The 15,243-nt window shown below is 40.0% G+C and overlaps 1 protein-coding gene across 1 annotated transcript in view; it reads left to right on the top strand.

Moving 5' to 3' along the window:
* Nucleotides 1-15,243, top strand: part of MALRD1 (MAM and LDL receptor class A domain containing 1) — a 286,614-nt gene that overhangs the window by 192,740 nt on the left and 78,631 nt on the right. Inside the window, exons 31-32 of the mRNA XM_087760128.1 lie at nt 1,258-1,419; nt 13,261-13,418. Coding sequence (XP_087616254.1) covers nt 1,258-1,419; nt 13,261-13,418 — 320 coding nt within the window. The remainder of the gene's footprint in view (nt 1-1,257; nt 1,420-13,260; nt 13,419-15,243) is intronic.

The raw sequence follows: 15,243 nt of genomic DNA on the forward strand, positions 1-15,243 counted from the left end.
TCTCTTCCCCAGGCTGAACAGTCCCAGCTCTCTCAGCCTCTCAGCATGAGAGATGCTTCAGTCTCTTGCAGTACAGTAAGAGTACAGTACATTACAGAGCAATACAGATCCTTCTCCTAGCATTCAGTGGGATATGGGTTACTCACTGGATCAAAATTATTCTTCTTTTAAGATACTTGTCCTATATGTTTAACTAAGGTGACACATTTTTACAGAAAAGCAAGTCCACAGGGTTACAGTGTGTGTGCAGATCTTGGTCATACAAAACAGGTTTATGATAATGATAAGTTATTTTTACAAAGAATGGCATCAGTTGTTCTTGTAGCATCCAAGTAGAAAATAGGAAAAAAAAAAAAAAAAAACAGGCTACTAAAAGGTAATTAAATCTATTCTGTTTATCTGTAGCCTTTATACCTAGACAATGATACATAAACAGTTGTATTTTAATGTTGCAGAATACTTCTAGATCAAGAAACACACTCTAAATCCTCAAATACATTTGAGGTTCTGAAATAGTCACAGTCAGACATGTTTCTAAAATGCACAACTGACTGTGATGTTTAATAGTTTGGAACCTTTTCCCAGAGTCCTCTCACAGGGGTAGTCCTCTCTCACTCAGCAATTGTGTAGCTGCCTCTGCTTTACAGCTCAGGAAATGACCTTTACAAGCCAAAGAAGAGTTTGTGATGCTATTTGATTCATCTCTACCACAGCATTTGTATAATTTTGTTGATTAATTACTTTTCCAAAGCCACCTGAAACATCAGAGGCAGATCTAGAAATGGGAAGTTTAACAAAGATCTCCTGAATTCAGTCAGTGTCCTAATCACTAAAACTTCTCTTTCATCATAAAACTGCCTTCATGCGTAACACTCACAAGGATCAGCCAACATATGTTCATGAAAAACACCACTGTGGAAGTGGAGTCCAGTTTTGCTAGCTAATTGGCTGGGAATCATTCTGTCCTTTCACCTTGAATAATAACTAAAGTTGGTGAAGTCATCGGTTTGTTCTCAAGACTTACATGAGCATATCTCTGTAATAAAGTTTAAGGCTGTTTATACCTGCTTGGGAAGCAAAAGGTAATTTTTTTCTTTTCTCACTAACTACCACGTATTATTTATGTTAGTACATGGAACACAAGGAATCATAGCATTAGCCAAACAGAATCCTTTCCATTACCATGTACGGTATGTTTATTATAACCTTTTACACATGAGACGTGGGATGATAATTTACTTCTTGCTATATTTTCAGGTTACTACACAAGTATTCCTGGAAGCTGTAACTTTGAAACACAAGATCAAGAATGGACCACTGTATGTGGATTAACACAAGACCTTAGTGATGATTTTGACTGGAATATTAGCAACAGTGCTGTCACAGGACAAACGGGTCCTGATACCGACCATACACCAGGTACTGGCATGTGTCTAACATCACTTTTGGGAAAATGAAGTATTCACTGAATTTAAAAAAAAAAAACAAACGATTGATTAGTGTCAAAATAACAGCAAATCTCAGTGTGATCAGCTGAGCTTATTGTATATGCAGACAAATTGTAGTGAGCAATTAGCCCAGTTCACAAAGCGGTTCCAACAAGCATTGAAAATGTTCACCCTTATATTAAAATTACAATAGAGGATATGTATCCAAAAAACCCATGCAAAAATATATTAAATGTTTTAACATATTGAATCTTGTCATTTATACTATCTGGTAACTTCTAGTTCTGCCTGAACACAAAACCAAACAGCCTGACATAGTAGCCTATTATCAACCTTTTTAATCATTGCTTCAGCAGCACTGCAATTTTACAGATTGCTCTTTTCAGAGTGGTCCTGATTATATAATTCTTTATACTCCACTTCAGCTTGATGCATTTGTTTAGTGATTTCTTAGAAAATGAGCTGCTAAATATTATGTGAAGATACTAATTAACCATCACATCTGGGACACAACAGACCTCTTTCTAAAACAGTACAGCATGCCTGTACAAATGCAGTAACTCTCTCCAAGTCTGTTATGACATTATTAATTAAGGGTCTATTTGAAAACTTTTAAAGAATGACAGATATGAAAATTTTAATACAATAAAAGACGATAGATTTGGCAATAATCATGGGTCACTATGATACTCCGTCAGGTCTTACTCAGAAATGCTGTGACAGTGAATCCATGCACTGCTGAATGGCTGGAAACCTTTGGATAAACAAAGGTGCAAATAGTAGTCCAGCCATCTGTTTCTCTCAGGTCACCAGAGCACTACATGTAGAGCTTATATTAAGTAGCACCTTATATTAAGAGACCATCCAATGACCTTGATTGTGCTGTAGTCAGTCTCTGGAAAACTTTGTTGGCATTGTAGGCATTTTTATAGGCAGCTCCATGAAAGTATCAGCTTTGTGTTTCCAATATCAGCTTGCACCTGGACAAAACAACATTAGGACATCTTGCTAACCTCTACCTAACTCATGTTTTTCTGAGAACTCAGCTTAATCTGTCATCTTTCCCTCTCTCAATCACCAGCTCTGCATTTTTCTCACCAATCACTAGTATTTTGTTCATTCCTTGTAGAAGTCACTGTATTCAAATGAAATCTCTGTATGAAATGTTGTGTGTCAGGCCCTAGTGTGGTTTCTGTAAGTGTAACTGCAGTATGAATAGAAACCATTGGCCTGATACTTGTTGAAGATGGTTATCTTACTAATAGGGATGAAGAAAAAGCAGAGGCATTCAATGTGTTTTTTGCCTCAGTCTTTAATAATACTGATAGACCTTGGGCTGCCTGGTTCTCTGAGTTGGAGGACCATGAGTGTGTGGGAACAGCGACTTTCCATATGTGGTCACTGAAATTGTAAGGGACCAGTTGTATCAGCTGAATGTCCAAAAGTCCATGGGGCCTGGTAGTGTTCATCCCAGAGTACTGAAGGAGCTAGCGGGTGTTATGGCAGGACCTCTCTTGATTATCTACCAAAGGTCTTGGGAGTCTGGGGAGATCCCTGCTGACTGGAAGCTAGCCAATGTTATTCCAATCTACAAAAAGGGCATGAGGGAAGACCCAGGGAACTACAGATATGTTAGTCTAGCCTACATTCCTGTAAAAATTATGGAGAAGATTATACTGTGCACTACTGAAAAGCATTTAGAGAATAATGCAATCATCAGGCACAGTCAACATGGGTTCACAAAAGGAAAGTCCTGTTTAACTAATTTGATATCCTTCTATGATAAGGTCACCCACCTAGTGGACGAAGGGAAGGTGGTGGATGTAGTTTTTCTGGATTTTAGTAAGGCTTTATACACTGTCCCTCATAGCAACCTTCTGGACAAGTTGTCCAGCTGTGGGATGAGCAGGTTCTGGGTGTGCTGGGTGAAGAACTGGCTGAAGGACATTGCTCAAAGCGTTGTAGTGAATGGGGCTACATCTGGCTGGTGACTGGTCACCAGCAGTGTTCCTCAGGGCTCACTTCTAGGGCCAGTTCTGTTCAATATATTTATCAACGATCTGGATGCAGGATTTGAATGCACCATTAGCAAGTTTGCTGATGATACCAAACTGGGAGGTGCTGTTGACTCTCTTGAGGGACAGGAGGCCCTGCAGAGGGATCTGGATAGGTTGGAGCATTGGGCTATGATTAATAGGATGAAATTTAACAAATCAAAATGACAGAATCTGCACCTAGGGCGGAGTAATGCCAGACACAAGTATAAATTGGGAAAGGAGTGGCTGGAGATCAGCCCTGCAGAAAGAGATCTGGGAGTGCTGGTCAACAGCAGGCTCGATATGAGTCAGCAGTGTGCCCTGGCAGCCAAAAGGGCAAACCGCATCCTCGGGTGCATCAAACCCAGTATAACCAGCTGGTCAAAAGAGGTGATTATCCCACTGTATTCAGCATTGGTGCAGCCTCACCTTGAGTACTGTGTGCAGTTCTGGGCCCCACCATTGAAGAAGGATGTGATGCATCCAGAGGAGGACAACAAAGCTGGTGAAAAGGCTGGAAGGAATGTCCTATGAGGAGCGGCTAAGGACTTTGAACTTGTCTAGTTTGGAGAAAAGGAGGCTGAGGGTCAACCTCATTGCTCCCTACAGCTTCCTGAGGAGGGGAAGTGGAGAGGGAGGTGCTGAGGTCTTCTCCCTGGTATCCGGTGATAGGATGCGTGGGAATGGTTCAAAGCTGAGCCAGCGGAGGTCTAGACTGGAGATTAGGAAGCATTTCTTTATCTAGAGGGTGATCAAACACTGGAACAGGCTTCCTAGAGAGGTGGTCGATGCCTCAAGCCTGTCAGTGTTTAAGAGGCATTTGGACAACGCCCTTAATACCATGCTTTAACTTGGTCAGCCCTGAGTTGGTCAGGCAGTTGGACTAGATGACCGTTATAGGTCCCTTCCAACTGAAATAGTCTAGTCTAGTCTAGTCTAATAACAAATTTCTGCTATACAGAGTCCGACTTTAAAAGTTTAATTCTCTGAAACTGTAACTGGCTACAGTAGTACTCTTCTCCTTGTCAACATTTTGAATAACCTACTTTTCCTGGAGTGTGATACCATCCCAATGAATTCTAGAAACATATGCAATCATACACTCGTCCTTAAAGAATGGCTGAGGAGCAGTGTGTGTGGATGCGTGTGAAATGCTTAAGGTTCCTACCTAAGATCCTTGTTTAATTTACCTCCATGACATTGACTTGCCAAAAATCTTAATATAGAAAAGTTTTACTAGATGCCCCTACAAGATGTTGCTGATAGACTACTACCAGAATGCCTATTGATTGCTGGAAGAATGAAAAGTATTATAGGCAATTACAATTATCTGTGTGATGTAGACAGCAAGCTATAAGTATATATTGTATTATATAAATATAAAATCATGTAATATATTATATAGATTATATAATATAATAAATATGGATGGAATATTGATTTCCATCATAAATGCACCAATCTCTATTTGAGAAATGCTTAGCTTTTCTTTCCAGAAGTTTTAATGGTTAGAAACCCTATTTTAATTTCCATCTAATCAGCAAAGAATAGTTAGTATTCAATGTGGAAGTATCACAATCTCTACTGTTTTTCTCTTGAATTTGTAAGCAACATGATTTCCAGGCTTTGACTCTTTTGGTGTTTTACGTTTCCAAAATCAACAGAGACATCTTAGCAGCGGGTGGCTGTAACCATTTCTGTCCTACTCACTTATCTTCCCTTTTCCTTTAGAGGATTCTGCACCTGCTGCAGGAATGTCTCACCTGATCATGAGGAACTGCATATCTGCCACAAATCACAGTTTTTCATTTTAGAGAAACCAGACATCCATATTAGTTTGTGTTGCTATTGCAGCCTGTAAATGTGGAAGTTCAATGCCCTTGGAAAGGGACAGAACAGACAGGTAGAGGTAGAAACTATTGCAGCTGTCCTGGGCAAGCTATTCCTCACAAATCAGTAGTCTGACTTTCTTTCTTGCTGTTCCTTTGATGCAGTGTGATGACACAAAAAAAACAGTAGCGCTTGGCTCTTCAAGGAGATTTTGTTGCTTTTCTATTTCAGTTTCTCTCATTTAATTGGTTCTTCTTTGCTTCTGTGAAATTAGCCAGCAATTGTAAGAAAAACAAAGTTAATAAAAACCGAAGCAAAAAGAAAACAAAATTAAAGCAAACGTGTTTGCAAAATTACCCAGATTTGTAATTTATTTGTAATTAACAGGGCAAGAAATATTCACATTAGCTATAGAGATATCACTTGTCAGAATTGCCAACAGCCTAGATACTGATGACCTGTTATGTCCAGAAGTATCTATCAGCCCATTCCTGACCTAAATCCAATTCCTTCTTGTTCTAAACTCATTTCCTCTAGTTACTGAGCATATAAATTCATTGTACAGAGCATGCATGCCATTATAGAAATATAACAAAGCCTGTGATATTATACCAACTCTGTATTAAGTGTATTGGCACAACTTTGTGTAGAGGAATCTCATATTGGTTTAAATGTGTCTTATATTGCTTCATCTAGCACAACTTAAATTGACATTACAGATTTCAGGTGGATAGAAGTGTTTATATGAAAAAATTTTTCATTAGTTTAACGAAATTCACTTACTGCATTGGTACAGTCTCTGGGAGAACTTAAGCCCTGTGATTTGAAAACAAGGACTTTTAGTGATAAATAACTATGTTTCACCTGTTTAACATTGTGCAATCTGATCAGTGTGTAGCTTATGCAGGTCTCAAATTTAAAAACATTCCTTTCCATACATTTCCTTCTCATATGGTTCTTTCTTGCTCAAAAACAGGGCACTTTCAACCTTTTCCACTGCATCCATGAGCTATTTAAATATTCAGAGGATGTAGTTGACCAAGTGCAGAACACTTCAACCTCAAAAACTTCAGCCAAATGCAAAAACAAACTTGTTTAACTTTTGTTATATATCTTATATCATTTTGCAATATATCTTATAGCATGTCTTATGTCATACCTGACGCACTCTCTAGAGAGGTGTGCTGCTTACTGTGGGCTCATATCAGGGATGTCACCAAGAGACTACCAAGCCTCGTACAGTCCACTGACTATTATCCACTGCTGTTGTTTCATGTGAGCACCAACGAGACAGCCAGGAGCAGTCTGAAGAGTATCAAGTAGAATTACAGAGCCCTAGGAGCAGTGTTAAGGGAGTCTGGAGCACGGGTAGTTTTTTCATCAATCCTCCTGGTGAAAGGGAAGGGGTTTGAAAGGGCCAGTTGAATCTGGCAAATCAACAAGTGGTTACAGGACTGGTGCCACAGCCGGGGTTTCGGCTACTTAGACCATGGGACTCGCTTTGAGAAACCTGGTCTACTGGGGGCTGATGGGGTCCATCTGTCAGAGAAGGGGAAGAGCATTTTTAGTCATAGGCTTCCCAAGCTGGTGAAAAAGGCTTTAAAATAAAGTTGCTGGGGAGGGGAACCTCAATCCATCCCACTCCTACCAGCTGGATGCCTGTGCCAGGAATAGATGCCCAGAGCCTGGAGAAGGATCACAGGTCAGCAAGAGTGCACCTGAAGAGCAGCACAAAGAAATTCCAGCCAGTAAGTTGGCTTCATTGGGGGCCCAACTTAAATGTCTCTATACAAATGCACGCAGCATGGAGAATAAACAAGAGGAGTTAGAGACATGTGCATGCCTGCAGGGCTATGATCTCATAGGCATCATGGAGACATGGTGGGATGGCTCCTACGACTGGAATGTTGGAATGGAAGGGTACAGGCTCTTTAGGAAGGACAGGCAGGGGAGATGAGGAAGGGTTGTCACCCTCTATGTCAATGACCATCTGGAGTGCATGGAGCTGTGCCTGGGGATGGATACGGAGCCAACGGAGAGCTTATGGGTCAGGATTAAAGGGAGGGCAGGAACAGGTGACATTATAGTGGGGGTCTGCTACAGGTCACCCAACGAGGAAGACCATGCGAATAAGGCCCTCTATAGACAGATAGGAGCAGCCTCACATTCATGAGCCCTGGTGCTCATGGGGGAGTTCAACCACCCTGACATCCCTTGGAGGGACAACACAGCAGGGCATAAGCAATCCAGGAGGTTCCTGAAATATGTTGATGAAAACTTCCTTCTCCAAGTGATAGAGAAGCCAACAAGGAGAGGTGCTACGCTGGACCTTGTTCTCACCAACAAGGAGGGGCTGGTGGGGAATGTGAAGCTCAAGGGCAGCCTTAGCTGCAGAGACCATGAAATGGTGGAGTTCAAGATTCTTCAGGCACCGAGGAGGGTGCACAGCAAGCTCACTGCCCTGGACTTCAGGAGAGCAGACTTTGGCCTCTTCAGTAATCTGCTCAGTAGAGTACCATGGGATAAAGCCCTGGAGGGAATAGAGCTGGTTAATATTCAAGGATCACCTCCTCCAAGCTCAGGAGCAATGCATCCCAACAAAGAGGAAGTCAGGCAAAAACACCAGGAAGCCTGTGTGGATGAACAAGGAGCTCCTGGACAAACTCAAACTCAAAAAGGAAGCCTACAGAGAGTAGAAGCAAGGACAGGTAGGCTGGGAGGAATACAGAGAAATTGTCCGAGTAGCCAGGGATCAGGTTAGGAAAGCTAAAGCCCTGATAGAAATAAAGCTGGACAGGGATGTCAAGGGCAACAAGAAAAGCTCGTATAAGTATGTCAGTGATAAAAGGAAAACTAGGGAAAATGTGGGTCCTCTCCAGAAGGAAATAGGAGACCTGGTTACGTGGGATATGGAGAAGGCTGAGGTACTCAATGACTTTTTTTCCTCAGTCTTCACTGGCAAGTGCTCAAATCACACCACCCAAGTCGCAGAATGTCAAGGCAGGGACTGGGAGCATGAAGAACTGCCCACTGTAGGAGAAGATCATGTTCAAGACCATCTAAGGAACCTGAAGGTGCACAAGTCCATGGGACCTGATGAGATGCAGCCACGGGTCCTGAAGGAACTGACAGATGAAGTTGGTAAACCACTATCCATCATATCTGAGAAGTCATGGCAGTCTGGTGAAGTTCCCGTTGACTGGAAAAGGGGAAACATAACCCCATTTTTAAAAAGGGAAAAAAGGAAGACCCGGGGAATTACAGGCCAGCCAGCCTCACCTCTGTGAGCACCTCTGGAGCATAGTGACAGGACAAGGGGTAATGGTTATAAACTGAAAGAAGGTAGACTTAAATTAGATATAAGGAAGAAGTTCTTTACTATGAGGGCAGTGAGGCTCTGGAACAGGTTGCCCAGAGAAGTTGTGGATGCCCCCTCCCCAGAAATATTCAAGGCCAGGCTGGATGGGGCTTTGAGCAACCTGATCTGGTGAGAGGTGTCTCTGCCTACAGTAGGGGGGTTGAAAATAGATGATCTTTAAGGTCCCTTCCAACCCAAACCATTCTATGATTCTATGTACCAAGGAGACGAGCACCTTGGTCTTCCAGTTTGCTGGTCAGTATGCAACTATATGGGACCATTCTATTTGTGAAGAATACTGTATATCCATGTCATTACAATCTTTCAAATAGTTTTTTCTCTCATGAGAAAATGTACATGTTTCTTGAAAAAGCTTGAGGCATAACATGATACCCAGATAACCTCACCTGAAAACATCATCTCAAATAAGATTGCTTCCAAGACAGCATTAGAAACTCAGAACATTTCCTTGATAGCCATTACAATTTACAAATAGTCTAAATTCTGGGTTTCCTTTGACTGAGATCCATACTGAATAATTCTTACTCTGAACAAAAGATTATTTGCAGGTCTGTAAGAATGACATGTTGGATAGCAGTTTGAAAGCCCATTACATAGCTTCATTTTATGAGCGAAAGGCCTAAAATTGCAATCAATTTTAGGTCGAAATAACTGCAGCTCACTTCAGATGGGAAATAATTTTTTATATTTTCACTGCAGTCCAAGTGGGTCTGACTCTTGAAGTAACACAGCAATGAGCAGCTTCCTGGTGTTGCTTTCTTGAAATCTGTATTTGCCACCTTACTAATAAGAAGTGGTAGATTGTATCTCATATTGATCTTACAGCTGAAAAAAAACTTCTTATTTTTGTTCTAACACAATTTTTTTTTAGTAACGGAAAAGTTGTAGGAGAAGGAAATCATTTGCCTTCTAGGTCTTACAATGAGGTTTCCAGCTTGCAGGCTGTCTTCAGTCTGCCAGAAAATTCAGCGATCATTCCTTAGCATATGATGCTTATGCTATTTTAAGAATTTGTCAGTAGAGGGAAAAGCTAGAAATTAAATTGGGTCCATCACTATTCAGTTTGTTTTACAAATATTTCTTTCCTTTCTAAAATAGCAAGTAGTTCATTGAACATTTCTTCTCTGCATCTGCCTCAAGACCATCACAATTGCTTCTCTCTTTATAATCATACCTGCTTAAAAGTTATGTCCCACATAGATATATAAATCATATACCATATTCTTCACAAATCTGCATTCTTGAATTATTTTACTTTAATGCAGAATGAGAAACTTTAAATTGCAAAGCATATGAAACTACACTCATAGATTTAGCTGCAGAATACATGAACTCATATATGAGGGGTAGGTATACAGAGTGGGTATGAAGGCACCAAGTTTATTTTTAAGGATCTGACAATTTATTGCTATAAGAAAGAGAAGATGGTATAGTGTAGATGCACTGTAGATTCATTAATATTTCTTAATAAAAAAAAGCAAAAAATCATCCTAATTGGAATCAATCTTTTCAGATATATCACTTGATAATCAGCTGTTTACAGAGAGGTTTAGAAGAGCTCACATGGGGCTGGCTGGACTACTATTATGATTCTGATCATGTTTCATATGTCTTGTGTCCCTTAAAAGAAAAGTTAGGATACATTCCTTAGATTAAAAATTCTGAACTTTTTTCTCCTGAGAAGGCTAAGCGTGACCTCCAACAGTGTCAACAGAAAAAAAAAGTTTCTTTTCTCTGAATGACTGAGGTATTTTAGAAGTTTGAAAATAAAGTTTTGAGAGAGCTTACTTAAAAAGTTCTTGCTGAAATAAAGCTTAGTAAGCAGCCTAACTAATTTTGTTATGTGTACCTTACCAATGTCTTCCATCATTTCATACATTTATGTAAGTAAAAGACAGATAGGACTGACTGGCTGACTTTCTGAATACTATTAAAGAAGAGTTGAGTGGTTTAGGACAGTAATGTTTGGAGTTTGTATGCAGAAGTTCCTACCTGTTGACTTCTGCAAGAGTTGGAGGTGTGGTATAGTGGAGAGACCACAGTTTAAAAGACACTGTTTTGTCTGGTTTACAGACAGGGACTGAAGGTATGTTTGCACATACACAGTTTTTCTAGTTTAGATTTGTATTTCATGGTGTCCTTGAGATCAGCTTCCCAGATGACTCAAAGGTGTGGCATGTGTGCCCTCTGCAGAGAACAATACACAAGCACACCAAGCTACAGCTCTACATTAACTCTACAATAGAGCTCATGCCTCTCATGAGCTGGAATGTCCCTCCCAGAAGACTAATGCAAGGATTCTTACCAGGAAGGCTGTTCTTCTGCATTTCGGAGTACAGACTATCTGTATGGCCATGACTGGAGCACATCCCACCACAGGAGAACCGTTTGAAGGGGACAGCTTGATTGTAGTGCCCTCTATGTCCCTTAGCTTAGATAAAAAATGTGTCTCTACCCTCCTGTTTTGACAGCAAAGCTGTTTGGTCAGTAAAACTATATTAAAAAGCCTTACCAGGCTGCCCAGACATGCTCTCTGTGAGCTCAGAGCTTCAGCAGCCGCTTGCAGTGGCCGTTGCCAGGTGGTGTGGGTGAAGACAACTTGTGCATTTCATCCATTGATGTTTATTTATAGAACATATATAAAATTATACATGTTCCTTTTCCAGGTTAAGTAAAGGTGGCCTTTCCACCTTGGTAAAGACCAGTAGTTAATGTCTTTTGGCAGGAATTTAGATGACACATCGTGATTCCAAGCCCATTATTGTCCCTACATACTATCACACCCTAATGTGTCACGCTTTTGCCTAAGCTTTTGTCGCCTTTGGCACTCTCCAGTGGGGTCCAGCTCCCGCCTTAGATAGAAGAAATCAGTTTATTTACAGTCCGTCAAACAATACAATTACAATTCATTATGATCTTATAACAGTCCATGCCTGACTTACAAATATAAGCTATACTGATGACTGGAACACTGTTGCAGCTACTCTCTACTTGACCCTCACTACATAGTAGCATGTGTCCAGCCAGCTGTACCCCCTCTTAAGCATATCTTAATGCCACCCTCAGCCTACCAGGGGTGAAAAACCAAGCCACAGTTACAAAAACGAAGGGGATTTGGACAGGAATGAATTTACCTGAGATAAAATATGCTACCTGGATCTTGACATACCTTTCTAGCCCCTCCCAATCCCAGTCTAGCTTGACGAAAGTCTCAGTCACTCTGAAGCCTTCTGTTTGTAAAGGACTGTAAAGTTAAGCTAAAACTTTGGTTTTGAGCCTGGTTATGGTCTTGAGGTAGAAGAATGTGATTTTTTTGGTTTGGTTTGATTTTGTTTTGGGGTTTTTTTGGTTTGGTTTTTTTTTTTATTCCCCAGAAGAAGCCCCTTTGAGATAGTTAACCATTCTACAGCTATTCTGGCTGCAGCTAAGGCATTCCTTCCATACTAGATTAGAAAGAGTGCACTATGCTTTTCCTGCTACCATAGCACGCTGTCAGTGAAGTTACAGGGAGACCAAATCTGGAAAGATGTCAGAACCCCATTCCCAATGAAAACTGAAGAAAGCGCTAGAACACAAAGACAAAAATTTGATTTGGTTATAATGAAGTGGAATGCAGTCTTTTACATCAGGAACAAGAATTGAGCCATGGGGTTGAGTCTTTCTTTGGAGTAGTTCAGCTACTCCAAAACATCTACTAACTGAGCTCTGATCTTTGGGTGTTGCTTCTTTTGGACTTAGGAGTAAGATATCTGCTAAGATCTTCTGTGTATTGCTGCTCAGGACAGCCCCAACAGGTGACCTCCTCTTTGTGAAAAATCTCTTCTCTTTGCCACAGAGGGTTTTGTCATACTCTTTTCTCCATGCAGGACCAAACTTTGCTTTTACCATAGCACATGGAATTAAAGTGATGACAAAGAAGGGCCTACTGCTAGTTAATTTAAAAAAAAAAAGTCAGCTGCATGATGTGCCTATTCAACCACTTGCTTTTGGTGGTATGTGTTCATTTTAGGTGATAGGCTCCTTTTGGGGTGTAAGAGGGTGGCATCTTTTTCTGCTTGGAACTGAACAATGAATTCTCTTTTATGATACCTTGTGGTTCTTCAGCAGCAGCTGAATGATAGGAAATATGGATATCTTGGCCCATTAACAAGCCTCAGGGGTTCAATGTGTTCCCTACTGCCATGCTGCACGACAGGGAATTTTCCTGCGTAAGAGCTATCAGCAAAGGTGCTCCTGACTCCTGCAATGTCAACCTTCAAACTGATCCTTAGAATCTGTGAGTGAGTGTTTGTGTTTGCAATATGTTTTAAATTTGTTATTCAAATACAAATCAAGTATTTACACAAGGATAAAAAAAGCAGAGTGAGCTCTGAGGAAGGTTATATTAATATTGTATGTAAAAACCAGAAATACACGAAGTATTAACATTCAAGATTCCTGTACAACCAAGGTAGGGTATACATGTGTGTGGTAAAAGATACTAGTATCTGCGTGTGTAAAAATGCTTATGCTCTGAAGCATGAAGTAGTATTGAAAAACTATAAATGGTTTTTATCTTTTTAATAAGGTAAAGGACAACATTTTTTGTATGTAAACTCATCTGCCCAGAAGGAAGGAAACAGAGCGAGGATAATTACCACCAAACTCTTCCCAGCTAGCCTCGGGGTCTGTAGGGTTCGGTTCTGGTTCTGGATGTTTGCTTCTAGGCAAACAGGAGTCTTAAAGGTAAGAGAAAAACCACTTCTACTACATCATGACATAGTAATATTTGCTTTATTAATATGTTTTAAACATATTAATGTCACCATGTATGGAGGGGGTTTGATTAAAATAACTGGAAATAAAGCATTTAACCGTATTAACAATTATAGCTCAAGCTTCCATGAAAATGTCTTCTTGCTGTTTGCCAAGCATCCTTAATGGGCACACTTTTAGTTGTTAAGTACCCTAGTAAAAGTCCAAGCAGTGATGTGAACCCTCGGCAAACAACTCATTTCATGTGGCTCACTGAATAAATATTTTAGTGCCTTTTTTAGAGGTCTGAGCAAGACTCCTATCTGTGGCAGTTTGTTAAATTTTGAAAATACAGCTTATGTCAGTTTTATTATGTGTGACAGAATATAAAAATTTGCATATACTATCAAACTCCTGAACTAAATTAGTCTACGTTAAAAGTGAGCAAGAATATTTTTGTGGTCTTGGACCTGGAATCAAGTCAGGAAGTTTGGACCACTGTTTTTGTTCTTACTCTGTTTGTCTTTGGTCTGGTTCTCCATTGTAAAGGACAATCATAGGCCAATTCCATGGGATTATAGTGCAATTCAGGCTGTAAGGGCCTCAGGAGGTCTCTAGTCCAACCTCCTGCTCCAAGCAGGGTCAGCTACAAGACCACACTAGGCGGCTCAGGAATTTACCCAGTCTTGAAAGCTTCCATAAATGGAGACTGCTCAGCCTCTCTGGGCAACCTCTGCCACTGCTTAACTATCCAGCACGGAAAAGCTTCTCCTTATATCCAGCCAAAGAATAAGGTTACCTTTCATTCCACCTTTTGTCTAACTTTTTTTAAGTAATTTTTTTCAGGATGGGGTTTGTATCTCAATTTTAGCTCTAGCACCTAGTTCATGAATACCCTGAGTATTGCTATAAACTTAATTAATAATAACAAAGAAAAAAGCTGTATTACATGAGCTTATTATAAGCAGCAGAAAATTCTGCTTTTCAAAGTTACTTTAAATGAGTTTCAAATTACATTATTTTAACATTTCTTTCTATTCAGTCAGTAAAAATGCTCAAAATGTATTCTTCCCAAGGATACTTCAGTTATTTAAGATGAATTTTTAAGAAGTGTTTATATTGCAACCTTGTAATTTTATTATCTGGATATAGCTTTCAAAATACTCCACCATGTCTTCAAGTCCATTCTTTCCTGGTTACATTATTTATCTTCCCACATACACAAACTTTGCACATTAAGGTTAAGAAAACAAAACAGTAAGTAAAGGTTGAGAGCAGTTCCAGATTAAATTGAAGTAAAAAGCAAGCAGCAATTGCTTTTTGGATCTGTTGGTAACTGAAATACTGTGAGATTATCTACGTGTTTAAATTCAAGTACCTTGGATGCTACAGCATGCAAGAGTGCAGACAATGGGTTTTTTTGAAGCAGCTCCTGAAGTTTTTCAAGCATCACAGAACACTTAGAATTAGCGAATAAGTAGGTGAGTGTGGCCTATGTGTGAGTTAGTAGACAGACAGCCAAACAGAGCCTGCTTTATAATTTTCTTTTTGCATTTCAAACAGACTAGTTTAATTACCTCTTATTACCTTCCATTTCATAAAGATATCCATAAAGAAATGTCTTACTCCCACATACAAATAAGGTTCTCTTTTGATGGCTTTGCAACATGTAATCTTTATGTAGAAACATACAACAATAATCATAACAGACTGAAATACTCAGCAAAGAATTATCATCCTATCGCAGACCCACTTTACCCTTATGGACGTTTTGCTTTTTTCTGTCAAAAAAATCATCTATTTCAACATCAACTGT

Source organism: Nipponia nippon, unplaced genomic scaffold, assembly GCF_047370975.1.
Source record: "Nipponia nippon isolate SJK-2023a ecotype South Korea unplaced genomic scaffold, ASM4737097v1 scaffold_1, whole genome shotgun sequence".
Classification (NCBI taxonomy): domain Eukaryota; kingdom Metazoa; phylum Chordata; class Aves; order Pelecaniformes; family Threskiornithidae; genus Nipponia; species Nipponia nippon.